This window comes from Condylura cristata, unplaced genomic scaffold (assembly GCF_000260355.1).
Source record: "Condylura cristata isolate star-nosed mole 26May11 unplaced genomic scaffold, ConCri1.0 scaffold00002, whole genome shotgun sequence".
NCBI classification, from domain to species: domain Eukaryota; kingdom Metazoa; phylum Chordata; class Mammalia; order Eulipotyphla; family Talpidae; genus Condylura; species Condylura cristata.
In genome coordinates, this window is record NW_004567103.1 from 24,890,618 (window position 1) to 24,911,054 (window position 20,437).

At 38.3% G+C, this 20,437-nt stretch overlaps 1 protein-coding gene across 2 annotated transcripts in view; it reads left to right on the forward strand.

Annotated features, from left to right (window-relative positions):
* Window positions 1-272: 272 nt before the first annotated feature.
* ALS2 (amyotrophic lateral sclerosis 2 (juvenile)) overlaps window positions 273-20,437 on the forward strand; it is a 61,341-nt gene continuing 41,176 nt past the window's right edge. For both annotated transcript variants that reach the window (XM_012727722.1, XM_012727715.1), the window contains exons 1-6: window positions 273-737; window positions 10,143-10,222; window positions 11,405-11,559; window positions 12,762-13,705; window positions 16,823-17,180; window positions 19,390-19,558. In XM_012727722.1, the coding sequence (XP_012583176.1) occupies window positions 10,203-10,222; window positions 11,405-11,559; window positions 12,762-13,705; window positions 16,823-17,180; window positions 19,390-19,558 (1,646 nt within the window). In that variant the 5' untranslated portion in view covers window positions 273-737; window positions 10,143-10,202. The remainder of the gene's footprint in view (window positions 738-10,142; window positions 10,223-11,404; window positions 11,560-12,761; window positions 13,706-16,822; window positions 17,181-19,389; window positions 19,559-20,437) is intronic.

A 20,437-nucleotide genomic window follows, 5' to 3' on the forward strand; every position in this document is an offset into this window, starting at 1 on the left:
GGACGACTCCATGTTACGTCATTGCCCCGGCGCGTTTCAGGATTGGTGGCTCCGCCCTGTCCTAAGGGAGGGGCAATAAACCGGAGAACTATGCCCACAGTACCTTGGCCTCTAGGATAACTTTGATCCCTATCAGACGCCGTCGGCACCTAACCCCGCCCACTCGGGGCGCAATCCCCGCCCCTGCCTTTACCGTCTCACGCAGCTTTGCAGCCCCGCCCCTGCCCGGGGCCCCTCCTCCGGTGAATCAGCTGATCTGGCAGACCCGCGGGGCTGCCAATCCTGCGCCGGATGCAAACCGCGGTGCTGCGGGTGGGGCGTCAGGTGAGAGAGTGTGGGTCCCGGGTCTGCCCCTTGGCTTCTGAGGGCTGATCGGTCGGGGCCTACGGTGTGCGGGAGGTGGGGCCCGGGAGCCAGGCGGGAGCCCAGGAGCGCTCTGCGGGAGCCCGTGGAGACCGCGCCCGCGTCCTCTCAAGCCAGCGTCTGATCGACAGCGCCCGCCTGCTGGGAAGCACCCTGTGCTGTCCGCTTGTCCCGGCCCCAGGTTCTCCCACTTGCCTCCGCGCCTCCCTACCCACACAGGCGCCACTGCAGTGGTCACAGACGCATGAAATTCCTTCACTTATCCCCTTCCCGCCTCACCCACGCTACCTTCCTGCCATTCATCGATGAGGATTTATTGAATGCCCACTCTTGACGCTGTGCAAATCAACCCGGGTCCCTGGCCACGAACCTTGGTGAGTGTTGCTGGCGTGTTTGCTCCGGGGATGCCGGTCGCCTGGAGTGTGGGTGGATCGAGGGTTTGGGGGATTTTGAAAACAGAAAATGGCTTTGATGATGAGATTTGGTAGTTTAGCCAAGCCTTTGGCGTGCCAGCCGCCGTATCAAGGGGGTGGTTGGTTCTTTTGAGAAGCGGAGGCAGCAAAGTAAGGTTGGGGCTGTCGTGAGGAAATGGCCCTAACGCTACTGGTTTTCTCTGGGTAATGAGGAGTTATAGAGTACTTTTGAGACGAGCAAATATAAGTTGGCAGACCTATTGTCCTATTGCTTCGATGTTTGATGATGAGCGAAAAGGAAAAACACACTGGCTAAAGTCACATATCCAAGTTAAATTTCCCCTGGACATAATCGCAGGTACTTACAGTCTTTTAAATTTGTTGGTGATTGTAAATGTTTTTAAACAGGCTTTAAAGAATAAAAGTGCGGTTTGAGATCATTTTGAACAGGTACAAAAATTCAGCAAACCTGAATTGGTCCAATAATTTTCTTTTCTTTTTTTCAACTTACAAACCAGTTTATCATGATTTGGAGTGACCGTTTGACTTTTAAATTAACAAATACTTGAGGAATTATAAACTTTGGAATTTTTTTTTATAAGCATAGACGTTAAGATACTGCCCTTTGAAACTGTGCGTACCTGGAATCGCGTTCACTTTGGGCAAGTTACTTAGCATCTCTTCTTCAGTTTCCTAATCTCTAAATTGGGGATAATAGTACCTTTAGATTTAATGACTCGTGAATTATATTTATTACATTGCCTGGTACTTGGTAACTATTCAGTATATTTTACTTAATGTTCAGTTTTTTATGATTATAAATTCCTACTTCCCTCACATCATTATGCAGATTCCTTTTTCCTAATGGTGGGAAAGAAAACTTATTTTAAGAGAAGAACTAGCTCATTTTGAAAAATCTAGGCATAGATCTCAGATAATTTTATATGACACACAGACTTATAGTTAGACCAAATATGGTTTCAGCTTGGCTTTGTAGTAACTTAGGTATTAAGGTTAAATTTATTAGTTCACAAAGTATGATTAGTACTAGTAGATTAGATTCAAGGTTCATAATTACAAGAAAAGTTGATGCTGTTTTGCAATACAGGTTTTCCACACTATCCAAAGGCAGACTGTGGCTAGTGATTTGGCTTGGTAAGGTATTTTTTGGTATGAGTGCTGTAACCATTAATTTCTGTGGAAAAATTTTCAAGCATTCCTAGATCACCCTCCCCCCCCTCCCCAAATAACCTACCAATAGAAACATTCTGCTTTGCATAGTGTGCATAGTGGAGAAAACCTGTGTTGGTATTTGAAAAGATGATGCAGAAAATTAAGTATCAAACAGTAATTGAGAGGAATATTTGAGTGGAATTAATTAAACCATTTAGAATTTAGGTTGTCAAATGAAACACTTTGGGCAAAGAAGCAAAGGTTATGGTAAAAATTTACTAACACCTGATTTTAATTTTTGCCTGATTATATGGAAATAGTACTAATCTTTTACCATTTGATGAATAACATGGGTGTTATGTAGTGTTTCCATTTAGAGCTATTGCCAAAGTGTATGACTGATTTGTACAAATCTCTAATTCTGTATTAACATGAAACTAAAATGATGCGCATTGAAAACAATGAAGAAAGGTGAAGAGGGGTGTTTTTGAGGTGATGTAAAAGAAAGCCTACTTACAGTGTGAGGTTGCGCCCTTTTCTCAGACACTGAGAGGAATGCTGTGAAATTTTAATGATTTCTAAATCATTTAGCTGTTTTTATTAGTTTGTGAATTAAACTTACTATGTATTCCAACTATTTGAGTTATAGAGTTTTCTGGTAGTTTTATTTTAGCAAATTTATTCATTTTAACTCCTCTCCACTGATGACCAATAATTCAGAGTTAGTAATAAAAAAGCAGTAGATTTCATAGGATATAATTCCTTGAGAAAAGACAAGGTACCCATAAATAAAGTAGTACCAAAGTAGGACTCGATTCCTCACTTACCTTGCCTGCTATCTCTCTCTATATATGTAATGGTTCTGTCTCTGTATTTTGTCTTGATGTTTGCCTGTGTCACATAGTTAGTAAAATAGCTGAACAGTTGAGTGTAGCCAAAGTAACTGATTCAAGTAGATCGATCAAGTTATATTTTAAAAAAAGATTTATTTATTCATACAGAACTGGGGTACAGGCCAGAGGTGCAGGGGCGGTGAGAGGATTCTCCAGCGACAGAGTGGGGAGCAGAACAGGCAGTTCTACTGAAGTACATTGCTGAGGGGAGCAGCAGGGGAGACAGGACAGGTCTGCTGTGCCATGTGGGTCAGCTCCAGGGTGGGGATGCGAACTCTCACAAGCCCTGAAGCAGAGCCCTGTCAGCTTTGCAGTGCTGTGCTGTAACCCATTGCGCCACTAGGGAGGGCCCAGATCAAGTAATATTTAAATCATGAGGTAAAGAGCACTTTTGGAAAGAGCAGTTGTAGATGTACTATTTTATTGTGGAATTTGTTTGATTTTTTAAAGAAAATACACATTTTTTTCAACTCCTAGGGGAAGATGATTTTGGGACCATTAAGTGCAATTGCCGTTCAGTGAATTATGTCCAAGGAATCAAATTTTTATCTCATTAATTCCATAAATTGATCAATTCGTGTTTCTTTAATCATTATCCATCACTTAAATATATATATTTTAAATCATCATAAAATTCTTTGGTTCACGTGCACTCATTATAAAGAAGGTGATGGTTAACCCCAAAAATGGCATCTGGATGAGCTAACTTTCACTTCAGAATTATTTTCTTGTATAACCTAAGTTTTTGTTGACTTGAATTATTTTTTAAATATTTATTTATTTATTTATTCATACAAAACTGGGTACAGGCCAGAGGGTGCAGGGGTGGTGAGAGGATTCACCAGAGACAGAGACAGAGTGGGGAGCAGAATAGGCAGATCAACGAAGTACACTGCTGAGGGTAGCAGTGGGCAGATCAGGAGACTGCCAATCCATATGGATGACCTCGGGGTGGGTGGGCGGGTAGGGATGGAACTCTTGCCCAGTAGCTTTAGCTTCTTAAAGCTGTGCTTTAACCCTCTGCGCCACCAGGGAGGGCCTGACTTGAATTCTTGACTAAACATAGGGCAATTACCCAAGCAAACATGTAGCAAAACTGATCATAATAGCTATTAAACTAGCAGTAAAGAGGGGTAATCCAGCTGTACTTTAGTAAGGAAATAGATAAACTATGGTTTATTCATGTAAAGGAATGAACTACTTCTTTGCTTATCAATCTAGATACTTCTCAAGTAGATAAAATTATGTTTACAAAAAAAAATTTGCAAAAGCATACATACAGGATGATACATTTATTTACATAGGATTTTAAAACAATGTAGCATATATTACATATTGATACATAAGAAAGTGCATGTAAGCAGAACCAGAAATGAGACTACCACTTTAGGAATAGTGGCTGACTATGGAAAAGGAAGGTTTGATAATTCAGATCTATGGATAACTTATACTGTAAAGATAGTTGAAGCAAATATGAAAATGTTAATGTTTATTAAAGCTCAGTGATGCACAGATTTGCTCATTATTATTATTTTTTATTTTTTTGAAACTAGCACTTAGAATTTTTATGTGTAATCAGGGCTTTCTCCTAATATGCTTTCTTTATTTTAGTTTCTAGTCTTCAAAGTAATAGACTCTGAGAAAACAATTGTTCTCTCCCCACAATAGGAAAAGAATGTGCCATTGCAGCTCCTGGGTACAGCTTTTTCTGAGGAGAAGAGACAGACCAGTTGTTTTGTTAGTTTTATTTTGCTGTTTGACTTGTGCTCCTGGAAAAAATGTTTTTCTTAGGATATGAGAATTGATCCTCCCAAAAGGCTGCAGGGGAATACAAATTCTAGGAACTCTTGGGAAATTCCTAAAAGTTCTGGTTAGTGATAACTATCTCTCAAAACAGGGAAACAGTTCATATCTTAAAACCTTGATGGGGTTTAGACAGAGTGACAGACATCATATTACCACAAAATCGCAAGTAGTCCTTAACACTTGTTTTTTGTGTCCTTACATTTTATTGCATTTGTTGTAAACCTTGAATTTATACTTCTGGTATACTAATTATTGCTCAAAGAAATAATTCTCCCTCTACAAGTGTAAGTAAATTTGATGACAGTGTGTTAAATGGTTGAATAATGACTAGTAAATTTAATTGCTGATCTTTAATGTCACCTAATTGTTATACAATACTTTCATCCCTAATCAAAAATACCATTATTAGTACTTTTAATGCAGTGTTTTGCTTTTTTTTTTGATATGTATATTCTCAGTTCAGTTATGTGGCTCCTTGATGCCCTAGTTGTGATCAGCTAGTAAAATAAAACAGAACATTTTTGATGTCTTTTTTGGAGTTTGGGTGTTTGGGTTCACTTTGGGAAAGGTTTCTCTAGAGCTCCCCTCTCGCGGCATGTCAGGAGTTCTCCAGGTGAGTTTCTCCACGAGACACTCAGTTATATTTAAAGAGCAGGTTTATTAGGGAAAAGGACAGAGGAGTTCAGGACTCTTGCATAGGCACAAGCAGGCAGGGAGAGATGCCCCAAAAAGGATGGGTTTGTTGAGAGGCCTGCATGGTTGCAGGCAGGCAGCCTTAGGAGAACAGCTTCCTCGGAGGGAGGTCAGTGCAGAGAAGCCTTGTCCAGTACAGACCCGGGGCAGGTTGGAGGCTGCTGCCCTGCAGAGAGACAGTGGGTGGGAAGAAGCACCAGCATAGTTACTGGTGGGCAGAGGACTGCTGCCCCGAGCCAGTGCAGAGACTGCCCTGGCATAGTCCTTTCCTCTTTGGGAGGGGTCACTCCTTTGTGGATTGGCCTGTTTACTTTGACTTTGAATAACTATGTGGACTCTCACAATGGGGCTAATCTCTGAATCTGTCTTTACCCTCAGGTTCTGTGCTTCCAATATTCCCTACAGCAGTTTGATATAGGAGTCTCTGTGACTGGGTTAATGGTCATGTTAGTTCCTTTTGCTCCCACCTCCCTGCATGAGTCAGGTTTTAACCTTGTAATGTATCCTTCTATTCTTTTCCTCCATCACTTTGATCTGTTTTGTAAATTGCCCCCCCCTTTTTAAAAAAAGGCCACATAAAAAAAAAAAAGAAGAAAAAAATGAAAAAAAAAAAATGCACAAGAAAAAATACACTATAGGATAAAACAACAGGCGCACATTATTGGCAATATGTGGGAATTTGAAATTCAATTGTTTCATGGGAATTAAGAGTAATTCTGAAAAATGCATTTCTAAAATATGCAGTGGGTACAAAAAGGAACTGAATGACCATTGCTGGGCATTTTATGGTGTAGAAACCTCTTTCCACCACTTCTGCCTCATAGACAATATCCATTTTAGGGGATTCTCACAGTCAGTACAGTGAAGTTTTATTATTAGCAAGTCATAAAAAAAACCCAAAAAACTAAAACCTTAGTGTCCCTGATTATACCAAAAGATGTCTCCATGTGCTAAGGAGAAGGGATTATTCTTTCTTAGGTTATCTAACATTTGTGAAGTGACTTGAAATAACAGTGTCTTCCTTGTTGGGAAATATTAGCAAGTCATGTGTGAAAGTTTCTATTATAAAATATTTGTATGTACAGGCGTTACAGGGCACCCTAATGTGAATTGGGTTGCCTAACTGTGGTTCCTCACTACGTGCTTAAGATTCAATCATACTGAGGACACACACACAAAAGTTTCGATAATGGGTTTATTTACAAGGAGAAAGGTAAAGGAACAACCCAGGGGGAAAGGAGAGAGAAATACAAGTTCTGCTGACTTGGACTCCAATAGCACACTGAAAACTGATCGAGAGCCAGACGACCAGCTGTAACCATCAGGCCAAGAGACCCCCAAACCCCACATGTTTGGTTTTATCCTAACCTGGCTGCTCAGCTCCACCCTCAGGTCCCAGGGTGCTTCTCCTTGGTATTGATGGGATTTGTAGTTCCAGTATCTGGAGTGGGGGTGGTGTCCATGAAACCTGTATCTGTTACACAGGCACTAGAAATCCAATTAGAATTTAAAACCAAGGACTTGTCTACTGAAGTACTCACTCAAAGATTGCAGTTTATGAGTGGGTATTATGGGTTCAAGAGTGCACTCATGAGTAAGTCATGTTTTTGACTTCCAGGAGTTTATCATATATGTTATTAGCTTAGTAAGTATATTATCATCTCAGTAAATAACATTATAATAATAAATAGCTTTTTAAGCTAGCCTACTGACACTATTCTGTGCATTAATTTACTGAATTCCTGAACTCTGGGTTGGGATTGAAGGGGCTAGTCACTTACCATAATGGTATCATTAAGGTAGAGATTTTAAGTGGTAGTTGCTGGCTGGTTTGTAGAGCCTTCAGTGAAGGTGAGTCCTCAAGTCTTTGTTAGTGGTTGGTAAAAGGTATAGTGTCAGAATATCTATAAAGTAGCAGTTATTGTTTTTATAGCTCTGATAAATCAGATGTTTGAATCAAAAGTTGCTTTAATCCATATGCAGACATATTGACTGAGCTTCTAGAACAAATATTAAGCATTTGCTAAGTTATTGTTTACTGCATTCACAGTATAAACTCTGGTTTACTTCATTGTAGTAGGATGTAACCAACTCAAATGTTCAGTAGAAAGTGTAAATGGACTGTGTGAAAACTGCAGTGATTTTGTATCAAGTCTGTCTGTATCCAAGTTCCCTAGGGCGTTGTGATAAGTATGCTCCTCTGTTACTGTCTTCCTTATCTTAGTGTCTTGTCATTCTCATTGCTAATTGTCTTCCCATTTTACATTGGACTTGTTCTGTAACACTCTTGTAAACTATAATTGTTAGTTATTATTTTGCTACTTTAATCAGTTCATCTACTTGATATTTTAGAACAGTAAAATGAGACAAGAGAATAAGGGAAGGGCCCAGCTGTAGTAGTTAGTCGTATGCCTTTGGGTTCTATTTACTTTATTGAGTCAAAAAGACAGAATACTCCATAAGGGCAGTAATTTGATTATTCATATAAACGTACTCTGTCTACAGAGACTTACTGACATTTGTAATATATATACCTGGACCATGCTAACCAGTTGGGATATTTCATTTGCATTTGGGAAAATGAGAAGTGGTAAATAATCAGGTGATATTAGGTCTAATCTATTTTAGGAAAGCTCAATATTCAAAAATATGACACTATAAAAAGAAAAGTTGAAGATTCTCAACATTTTGATTGTTAGACAGGAGACCATAATTAAGTTAACATACAGTGAATCAGCTGTGATGGAAAGAAGGCACCACAGACCAAAAACCTGACTCATCCACTACCCAGAGCTGGAGGTGGGGGAGAAAGGGTTAACAGCCATTAACCAGCTGCAGGAACTAAAATCCTTACTGGTACCATGGTCTAGGTCACAAAGCCTAAGCAGGTATCTGACTGCTGTAGGGGGTGTCAGGGTGTCTGGAGCACCGCCTGAAGGTGAAGATATGGAGATTGAGGGCCATTGTAGAAATCTGGCCCCTTTCAAATTCTACATAGTTTATTCAAAGTCAGCAACAAACAAACCACTCCAGATGGAGTGAGCCCCTCTCAGAGAGGAAGACTATTTCTGTACAAACTCTACACTGACTGGAGCAGCAGCCCTCTGCCGCCCTGTGCCTACTGGGGGCTCCTTTTTGCCAACTCTCTCTCCCTCTGCATGGAGCAGCCTCCTGCCTGCCCTTGACCTGTACCTGCCTCAGCGGAGGCCTCTCCTCAAGGCCGCCCACCTGCAACCATGCAGACCTCTCTCAGCAAACCTGTCCCTTTCAGGGCAGCCCTTTTTTGCCTCTTTGTGTCTGCCCAAGTGTCCTGTATTATTCTTCCCCTTTTATAAAAAAACCTGCCCGTTTGGATAGGACTGACGCCTCTGTGTCATGGAGAAACTCTCCTGGGAACTGGTGAAAGGGGAGCTCTGGTGAGCCAGAACCCCAGGACCCTATTCTCGTAACCCAGCAACTCCAAAAACAACATGTGCTGCAGGAAATGAGACGTGCACGTGCACGTGCATGTCCACCCTCTCCCAGTGTTCGCTGGTTTTGCTGGGTATTGTTTAGCTTTAGTCCAGGAACAGTTACTCTTTGATTGCTAATCAACTCAGGTTAGATCTTGCTTTAAGTTTTTTCAGTATTGCAATGAGCTATCCATTTTACTGAAAGTTAATTACTATCACACAGAGAGTATCAAGGGTCACCTAACAATCATATTTGTTAAACTAATAGTATTGACTAAATCTATTCAGATATCTTTTGTTTACAAAACACTATCCAACTTTGAGTGATTTAAAATCTTTCTAAAATATGTGACCAAGTGACTGAGTGGTTAAGGCGATGGGCTGCTAAAATCTTTCTAAAATAACATTAGGTAGAAAGTAATTTCCTCCAGATATACAGATGGGAAACGGTAAGAATTCACAGGCAACCTGGAGTAAGCAGATGGAACTGACATCACTCCTGCCGGCACAGGCTGTCTCCAGAGCACACTGACCATGCCATGTCCTTTGCAGAAAAATCACAAATTTGGCCCCAGTATTTTGTGGTCCACACAAATCCAGCCTTATTGCTTTGATTTTCATGTCCTTAAAAATGTCAATGTTTGAAATGCATTGAGCATTTTTGCCACCTGTTTATGTTATTATCTTTATTAAACATTGAGCTTCTACATTGATGGGTCATGATAGCTTTTGTGTCACTCTTCTTTGCTAAGTGCTAAAGATTTTAAAACAAGTATTTTAAATTCTTCCAACCTCTTACCATCTAGGTCTTTATACAGATGGTTTTGAATTGAGGTCAACTTGGGGAAAATGGCACGAGTTCCAATAAATGCAAGTCTTCCTATTTTAATGATCTGTTTTTTGTGTGTATTACTGAAAAGTACAAAAACTACAGAATCTTGACACATTCCTAAAGATATTTTAGAATTTTTTTATTGAATTGGTAATTATATGTTCCCATATTCCAGAAACATTTAAAAAGTAACCTGAGTGCCTATATAATGAACACTCAACACATTAGAATTTTAAAAATCTGTCTGACAAGGTACAGATTGATTCAAGGTAGTCATTCCTTCTTTGGCGTTACAATTGATGGTCAATAGGCATTTCTATAAACTCAGCGGGCAGGCTCAGTCTAGAAATCCCACTTTTGGCAAGGCACGGTCTAAAATAGTTTCAATCCACACTGCATGTTTATTACCCAGTGAATGTGCACTGTTAAAGAGGTGAGTCTTTTTTTAAATCTAAATGCTAAACTAGCAAATTATTCTTTCACTGCTCTTTATGCTTACTTGTGTTTCACCATTTAGGTCTTTATCCATCATATGTAAGGAGGGGATGATTTGGTGATGGGGTGCTCTCATTGACTGATGGACCCAAAGAAGAGAAGGTAAAACTATTCTTGTTCTTTTCCCTTGTTCTTCCTGGAAAACACTGCAACCCCACATTGTGTAGTTTCTCTTCAGTTTAATTTTCTTGCTGATGTTTATAATGTAGAAGTGACTTTTGTGTTGACTGGTCCAAAGAAAAGGCTTAAAATAAAGCAGATTAGTGAAAGGCTTGGTTGTAGGTTCCTTTCTTATGCTCCTAAAGGATCTGGATGTCTTAATCATTTTAAAGCTTTGAAAGCCACTTTTTGCACAGATAAATTCAGGTTTTCAGAAGTGGTCTTATTAATTGTAATCTTCTGTCTATAGAAAAGTATTCATAGAAGGCATTTAAAAGGGAGGATTAAAATTTGCAGTGTCCCAATCATATCAATATGCCTAATTACGAGTTAGAAGATTACTTAATGGGTCGAGAAATTCCTGAAAGTTATAAAAAAAAAACTATTTCCTTGTCTTATTAAAATGTTATATGCATTTTAATGCATCAGTGTTGTATGAAATGTGTTCTGTGAATATGAAATAATATACCATCAATGGCAATACATAGAAGATTGTTGTAAAAAGGAAATCCAGCTTATCTTAATGCAGCCATATGTTTTGTGGGTTTTTTGGAACCAAAGTCACCAGATAGATATCTTTGGCCAGCACATGAGTAAAGTATGAAGGATTTCACTGGTACCTGTTGTAAATTTATTTCTTAAATTTAAATAGTGATTACAGAGTATAAACTTAATGTAAAGTAAAATATGGATCCCTAGTGTGTCTCATCATCTGCTTTTTTTTTTCCAAATTAAAAACTACAGTTTGAAAATAAGATCCATTGGAAACATGTCATAGCTTTAATATGTAAATAAAGAATTAATATATTAAGGAGTTAGAATCTTGATATTTTATGCTACTAAATCATAAAACTTAAAAAAAAAAAAAGCCCAGATTTTGTTTGTTTCCTAAATAGAGGTAAGTGATTTGTTAGTTTAGAATTTCTTCAGGCCTTTTCTATAAGTAGTAGTTTTATCTCCATTACTGTGTCGTAGCCAAAGCATATAGTATGTGCTAGTTCATCTATCTGAGCTAGTCACTCAGGTGCTGGTAAAAGGAACAGATCTCTCATAGGGCTAATTAGGACCAAAGGATACTGTTCTAGACTGCAAGAGCCATTAAGCTGTTTTTCTTGGTGTTTGAAGCTCCACAGAGGCAGAAGGGTCCAAAGAACGAGGCCTTGTCCATGTCTGGCAGGCTGGATCCTGTTCTGTAACACCAGAGAGATTGCCAGGCTGGGGAGGAAAGACGGTTCTTCAAGCAGCCCTTGGAGTGAAACACGGTGTTCTTCTGACTGAAGGTATTGACAAGAATTGCTTAACAAACGTCTGAGGCTGGAAGAGCAAGTAAGAGTGTTACTGGGTATCAGGAGTTCTTTGTGAATTTTTCTGTAGCTTATGTTACTTCTGTTTTCAAAATATCTTCTTACTCCCTTTATCAGGAAATAGATTCTTAAATTTAAGATATACTGTAACTAGAAGAAAAGGGAAATTTTAGGTTTGAACTTTTAGTAATAAAATTTGCTAGCAATAATTTTATTGTAATAAGTACAGGAAAAGTTAACTTTTGAACCCCTGCCTAGTTAGATTCTTTACCTATGATCATTTGTTCATTAAATGTATCAGAATAAAAAAAAAAAGAAAAAAAAAAAGAAAATGTATCAGAATAATTATACCAAGAATTATTAATGCCTGTTAAATAGTTTTGTGTGCCAGGCATTAAACACTACTATTTCCACTTCATAGATAGAAAACTGAAGGTCAGGAAGGTTAAATAATTTTCCAAGTACACATGGCATTTAGAGTGTCAGTCAAATTTGGAACCTAGAGTCTAATCTCACCAACTGTTTTATCAGCCACTCAGTCATACTGTCCCAGTGTAGTTTCTCCCAGGCACAAATAGCAGCTCATGAGAACATCTAATAAAACTCTAAATCTATAACATACAGAAATATAGACTAATTTACATAAGAGTTGCCTTTAATTCTAATGATAATTTACTAACTCACTCATGGCAAATTTGACCTGGGCCAGGACCACCATCAATATCACTCAGTTATACTAAGTTTCTGCTCTTGTAAGCAAGTATTAAGGTCTTACATTTAACGTATAAATAATCCTTCTTCATAGGGACTAAAGGAAGACAGATTCTAGGAAGCAAAGCTAGATCATTATCATTTTGTCTTTGAGTACCTGGAATCTGCTTCTATGATAGTAGCAATTAGTAATGGATTAGCTTCTAAATTAAGCTTAAGGAAAGCTTAAGGAAAGCTTAATACCCTTTATTTAAGAATGGAATCCTGAAATGTGTAAAAATCTTCACTGTATTTTAGAACATTAAAAGAGGTCATTAAAAGATAAATAAATATGAAATATGCTTGAACCATATCACTAAATGGACCTTTGAAAATTAAAAAAAAATCCTATTTTGTTAAATGTCGAGGAAACTAGAAATTTGCTAATAAAAGTTCTACTTCCCTCCTTTTTGTTTTTATGCATTCAGATGGTGAGGTCTACAGTTTCGGAACTCTTCCCTGGAGAAGTGAACCAGCAGAGATTTGTCCTAGTAGCCCCAGTCTAGAAAGTGCCCTGGTTGGGCAACATGTTGTTACTGTGGCCTCAGGGAGTTTTCACAATGGAGCGGTGACAGAAAGTGGCGTAGTATACATGTGGGGTGAGAACTCTGCGGGCCAGTGTGCAGTGGCTAACCAACAATATGTTCCAGAACCAAATCCTGTCAACATTTCTGATTCTGAGACTAGTCCTTTGTTAGCAGTCAGAATTTTGCAATTGGCATGTGGCGAGGAGCACACTCTGGCATTGTCAATAAGCAGAGAGATTTGGGCATGGGGTACCGGTTGTCAGTTGGGCCTGATTACCACTACCTTCCCTGTGACAAAACCACAAAAGGTGGAACATCTTGCTGGTCGAGTAGTGCTACAAGTTGCCTGTGGTGCGTTTCACAGCTTAGCACTTGTACAGTGCCTCCCTTCCCAGGATCTGAAGCCAGTCCCAGAAAGATGCAACCAGTGCAGCCAGCTCTTAATTACTATGACTGACAAAGAAGACCATGTGATTATATCAGACAGTCATTGCTGCCCATTAGGCGTGACACTGTCAGAATCCCAGGAAGGGAATCAGGCCAGCACTGCCATCAGCCCCTACACTGAAACCCTTGAGAGTCAGGGAGAAGTATTTGAGAACACTCCTCCGCTAGAAAAAGATGTTCCCGTTGCTACAGAACTGAAAGTTGAGAATGTTCAGGCCACAAGTAGTGGCGATGCCATTTCCTCTCAACAAGACATCATGGGAACTACTGAAGTTTCTTCTGCCAGAAGTATACCATCAAACCCTGACTCTCAGGCTGTACATGAGTGCAGGCGGAAACAGTCGGATCACTCAGTGACAGAGAATTCAGGGAACAGTGAAAAACCAGTGCCATCTCAGGTACCTACTAAATTTTATTATGTACAGGTATTTCTGGAGTTGAACCATCTGAATTTTCTTTAGAAACTTCAAATGTGTAAGATTGGGTAGCATTTTAAATTTTTGAAGTTTTACTATGAATTTGATTTTTAATTCCTGTTTTCCCCTGTGGCTAAGGTTCTGAATTTTGATAGCAAACCCTCTCCTCTATTTATATACTTGCAAAGACCCCTCTGACTCATTTTGTGTTATTCTTCAGATTTTGTAGAGAAAAGTCCTTTCTTTCATTATCAGAGAAGTTGTTATGTGGAAGGTCTCTCAATTGTGGGCAAACTTTAAAATATATATGGCATTACATATTATCTGATTTCTTTCAGCTATACCTGTGGTCCTTACTGGGCATTTTTTGGATAGGGAAGAGGACTGATATCTTCATCTTATTTAAAACATTCTCATTTGAACACTTATAAATGGAGAAAAAAGCTGTTTACGAGTAGAATATTTTAAAGTTCGACTCTGTTTAAAAAAAACATTTTTAAAGGATAATCAATTTTTTACTTTTAGTGTAAACCTTGTAATTTTGCTTTCACCAAAAGTCTAAGGTAAAATTGAAACAAAACATGAACATATGATCATAACAGAACTTTCCTGTGGTTTTTTTTTTTAGCTTTTTAAAACTACATAACCTCTTGATTTGTTATTCCTCATGTTTATACTTTCAGAATGAAAACATGGCTTAGAGATATTCTAAAGCTTTTATTTCACACTGTGCTCACAGAAATTTGTGGATTTTTATTTTTAAATTAAGAATAAGCTGTTTGGAGAAAGGTATTTAAAAAATCTAAACAAAGCAAAAGTCAGACTTTAACAGGAACACATGTAGAAAATTCTTAATTCTTGTACATGGTTATAAGAGAGTTTGACTTTTTAAAAATCATTTTTCCAACTTATTAAATTTAAAGTTAAAAGTTTATTGTAGGCCCTCCCTGGTGGCGCAGCGGGTTAAAGCACAGCACTAAGAAGCTAAAGCCACTTCCGCATGAGTTCAATCCCCGCCTGCCCCGGAGGTGACCACATGGCGCGGCAGACCTCTCCTGACCCGCCCGCTGCTCCCCTCAGCAGTGTGCTTCGTCTATCTGCCTGTTCTGCTCCCCGCTCTGTCTCTGGTGAAGCCTCTCACCCTCCACATCTCTGGCCTGTACCCCAGTTCTGTATGAATAAAAAAAAAAAAAAAAAAGTTTATTGTATACACCTTAATTATTTGATTGTCATCATTGAAATTGTATTTTCCTTGAACATACTATGTTAAACATAGAAAGTTTTTGCTAGCTGACCTGTACTAATTTTGGCAGTGTGGGTTTATATCAAATTTATTTATTTATTTTTAAAGAATTCTTTACTTATGCATACAAGAACTGGGGTACAGGCCAGAGGTTGGGGGTGGGTGTGAGAGGATTCACCAGAGACAGAGTAGGGAGCAGAACAGGCAGATGTACTGAAATACACAGCTGGGGGGAGCAGCTGTTGGGTTCGGAGAGGTCTGCCCCCACCACATGGGTCACCTCCAACAGGACCGGTTGGGAATTGAACTCATTGTGTTGCAGTGGCTGTGGATCTCTCATAGTGCTGTGTTTTAACCCCGTTGCACCATCAGGGAGGGCCCAATTTATACCAAATTTAATCCAATTTTGTGTAAATACTGTTTCAATCGGAAAGCAAATTCATTGAATATGTAAGTTAGGGAAAGATGTTTTTTCCTCTTCTGGCCAGAAATACCTGAAACAGAATTATCCCACTTTTTGTGAAATAAACCAAATATTTAGCAGTGAGGCTTAATATCTCACTGTTAAATTTTATTATAGGTTGACCCAGACTCTTATTATCAAAATTCTGTTTTTGTTGTTGTTATGTTAGTTTATTCACTGTGTTGTTAAAGTAGAGGAACCAGTTAGAACAATAGTTTCAAGTTTACGTAAGCTAGAATTTTGGTGATTTTCCTTCCACCTCATGGTAAGAACTACCTAAAACAGTCAACCCTAAATACCTTGCTGCTTTTATTGTAAGCCTTTGAAAACAAAGGGTGGAAATAGTAATGCTAGTTCTTGTGAATACATCATGGGAATGTTATTACAACAGAAATAATAGACTTTGTATTTTTCTTTTGCTTTATATATTTTGTTATTAGATATTTTAAATACTCACTTTCATAGAAGTAGCTTTTCTCAACTTGGTGTTTAGCCAACAAAATGTACCGAGTATCTATTAACATGTCAGTCACTATGCTAGGCAACAGGAATTAACTCCTTAACAAAATCAAAAGTCAGTGTTAATTAATTAATTTATTTTTGGTTAGAATAGGGTCTTTTGTTTAGTACAGGAAGCAAATTTTCCATCGGGACCTATGCTTCTAAGCCAAGAGCTTTCTTGTGTGTTTAGTAGGTACATTGAATGACTTATTTTTAGTAAACAATGGTGCTTGACAGCTCAGGGTAAATTTCAACTGATTTTCCCCTAAGATATTGAAAACTTTAGTTTGATTTTTCAAGTAGAGCTATGAATCACACTAATAACATTGGTTCCAAATGTTTAATTATTAACTCATCATTTATGTTCTTTGGTGGTGAGCAAAGGTAAATCCTTCACTTGACCTATCCCCTGGCTCGTGGAAAAGAGCTCATTCTGGAGACAGTAGAATGTCTTGAATTTAAGAATGCAATCTGTGAAAATTTTCTGATGAGTAATCAATAATAAAACCTGCATTTTCTTGGTCTTCTACCCATGGCTGTCACAATGTTCTTCACACTAAGGGCCACAGTTTCTGTACCATTCTTCCCTCTCCTCTTCTGGCTGAATTTTACAAAGGCAGTTGGAGCTTATTTTTAAATATGATATGATTGGAAAGCATAATACGTAAGCAAAAGGAAGTACTTTTGACAAGGAGCTGTGTTTTACATATTCATTTCCATGTAGAGCATTAATCCCCAAGCCACAGGGTCTCCATTCTTGGAGATAAAGAGACCTTTTGCTGTTGTTTTAGATTCTGTTGCCAAATAGTAATGGATATTAAACTTGCTTTTTATTGATTACTTGTATAATGAGTTACATTTTTGTATACTTTTTTATGTGTGTATATTTTAGCCTCTTATAGAAGAAGCAGCTCCTAACCTTCACAGCCCACCAACCACAAGCACCTCAGCCCTAAACAGCCTAGTGGTCTCTTGTGCATCTGCTGTTGGTGTGAGAGTGGCTGCCACATACGAAGCTGGAGCCTTGTCTCTTAAGAAAGTCATGAACTTTTATAGTACAGCCCCCTGTGAGCCTGGCGCTCAGGCAGGCAGTAGTTGCATAGGCCCAGAAGGTCTGAAAGATAGCAGAGAAGAGCAGGTTAAGCAGGAGTCAATGCAAGGAAAGAAAAGTTCAAGTCTTGTGGATATCAGAGAAGAAGAATCAGAGGGAGGTAGCCGAAGACTCTCCCTCCCTGGATTGTTGTCGCAAGGTAAGCTGATAGCCAGGTTTTGGGAATTGATTTTTGGTAGATCCAAGATGCTCCCAACATCACACATAATATTATACAGTAAGTTAGATTTCCTTATTGCTAGAGTTGACATTTTGATGTCAGCTTTTATTTAATTTTGTTCATTTAAAAATTGCATTATTTCTCTGCTGTAGAAATAACTTTAGAATGTAATATTTTCATGAGATTTGCTTCTGTTTATTAACCTTATGAATCTTACTGTTTTGGAACATAGCGAGACTCCCTATTTCCTATTTGGAATCTAAACTCCAGATGAAGTTACAGATGTATACATTAGATATGTGAGGAGTTACTGTACTTGACCCTGACAGTAGAGAGAAAACTTCAGTAAGAGGAAACTTCATTTTCTGAAACCATTGGCTATATGCTTAGAGTATTAAGAGTACAATGAGTTGGTTGTTCTGAATTTCTTAGTCAGTTCAGAAATTTCAGCCATCTTGACTTGTGCTTATCAGAATGTGACTGCAGACCAGAAACATCAGCAGCACTTGGGCATTTGTTAGAGATGCAGAATCTCAGGCTCTCCTCCAAGCTTACTGAATCAGAATATGCCTTGGAACAAGGTCCTCAGGTGACTGGTGTGCACATTAAAGTTTGAGAGTATCGAATTAGATCTGGGGCTACCAAATCTTTTCTCTAAAGAGAAATATTTTGTGATTTGTGGGCTACACAGTTTTTATTACAACCACTTAAGTTTGCTGTTGTTGCTTGAAGTCTTCAGATAGTACATAAATGATTGAGCTGAGCTCCACTCTATTAAAACATTATTTACAAAACAGGTAATGAGCAGTTTCTGACCCACGGGTTGTAGTTTACCAACCCCTGTTTACTCTATCTTGTGCAAAACTCTAAAGTTAGCCATCCTAGACTATATCAAAACTTGCCTTTCCACTCTGTCCTAGTCCCTTTATACATGTCATTTACTTATGCTACTGAGCTCTTATGTTCTAGTGTCTTCTAGGAGCTTCACATTGGACTTAACTTTTCATTTACAAGTAAAGTCCTTATTCCTGATAAATTTGAAAATATTTTCTTTGTGTATGGGTATATACATGTGTTAAAAATGTACATAAAATATGTGTGTGTATACCTAATAAATTAAGCCTGAAAAGAACCTCATGTCAGAATGTCCTTATTCTGAAATGTCCTTTAACATTTTCACTCAAAGGATATTTGAGATCTCCCTGAACCATAACTGATGTGTTGTTGATTTCTATGATGTTATTAGACCATATGGAATATGCTGTACCACTAACAGATTTATTTTCTTGGGTTAAATTTTACTTTGTAATCTAAATTATCTTTGGTAAATATTTACATGTATTCTTTTTAAAAATTATCTGGAGTACATCTTTGAGAAAATTTAGTAGTTTGATTTGATTCTCTATATGTACAAGTGGATCATATATTTTTCAGGGATGTTGATTTCAGCATGTGATTATTATTTTTGTCACCTTCAAGTTAATGACCACATTAATAAGGCTATATTTAGTGACATTTGATGATACTCCTCAAAACATCCTGTCACCAAAATGGTGTACAAGATTTATATTAGTGTCTTTATTATGATTTTGAGCACTATATAATGTGTCAATATTCTTTTTTAAAACATTGTTTTCTATAAAATAATTTGAGTGGGCAGGCAAAATATAAGCTGTTTCTAGTACTTCTCATTCATAACCTTTCCCCCTCTATCAAAACTTAAATTTTGTATCTAAAATAAACTCCTTATTACAATACTTATATTTGAAAAGGATTTTGTCTTAGAAAGACTGAACATTTAACCCTGCTTTGAAATAGGAAGAAAATGTCCATCAGCCTTAATGTAATATTATATTAAGTATATTCTTTAGAATACAAGGTCTCACAGACATTCTGCATAACATTGGCCACGTGTATAGAAGCTGGGCTTAGTTAAAGGAATTTAACTGGATTTTTGATTGTAGGACTTATCAGAATCTTTAGCATGTTAATGTGTGTGACTTTCTACAAGGTAGGTAGTGGGAGAAGAGAGTATTATAGACCCATTTGCCAAACTCATTCAACAATTAAATTCCCCATTTTTGCAGAGAAAATTTTTCACAGATGCCAAGTGAATATGTTTTCTTGAAAATCAAGTTTATTTACATGATATATGTCCTCAATGTATCTCTGTCTGGTTTGTTTTTAGTTTCCCCCCGGCTCTTAAGAAAAGCTGCAAGGGTGAAAACACGGACAGTGGTTCTGACCCCCACGTACAGTGGAGAAGCAGATGCACTGCTGCCTTCTCTGAGAACAGAGGTGTGGACTTGGGGGAAAGGGAAGGAAGGTCAGCTGGGGCATGGCGATGTTTTGCCCAGGTGAGTGCTGTCGCTGTTTACTATTAAAAATTGGATTGAAACAGGCCTCCTTGGTGGCGTAGTGGGTTAAAGAGCAGCACTGTGAAGCCATCTGCTACCATTGCAGCAGAAGTTCAATCCCTGGCCAGGGAGGTGACCCACATGACACAGCGGACCTCTCCTGGCTCACTTGCTGCTCCCCTCGGCAGTTTTTTTCAGTCCATCTGCCCGTTCTGGTCCCCACTATGTCTCTGGTAAACTCTCTTACCACCCACAGCTATTTATCTGTACATAAATAAATAAATCTTTAAAAAAATAAGAAGAACTGGCTTAAACATCTGACTTCTCTCCTGTGCAGGTTTCTGAATCTCTATTTTCCTGTAAAGAAAATTTGGTCCCTTCTAACTCCAGATTGTTATACACCATGAACTCTGATTAAAAAAAAAACAACAACCAAAAAATAGCTGTCATCTTAGTTTTGAACTTGCTCCCAATAATAAAGGACTTATTGGGGTGTTCAGGATAAGATTGTGTTATATCAGAACACTTGAATGCTTCAAATTTTGAACATTTAAGGAAAAAAAAATCATAATTTTTTTTTGATTTTGATTTTATTTTATTTTATTAAAAAGTTTATTTTTACATCATTTTGCACATTTTTTTTTCATCTCAATTGTAATCCCCACGGGTTTCCCATCACCATATCACCCCTGTGCCACCACCATAGTCCCGTGCATTTCCCTCCCTTCCCCCCGTTTTTGGTCCCATTCCCCACTCCACCCCCACAGAATGTCTCTGGTCTATGGTTGTTCATTATTTTTGTTATTTTCTCGCCTGGTCCATTATACTCCTGCTATGAGTGAAACCATCCGGTATTTTTCTTTCTCTTTCTGGCTTATC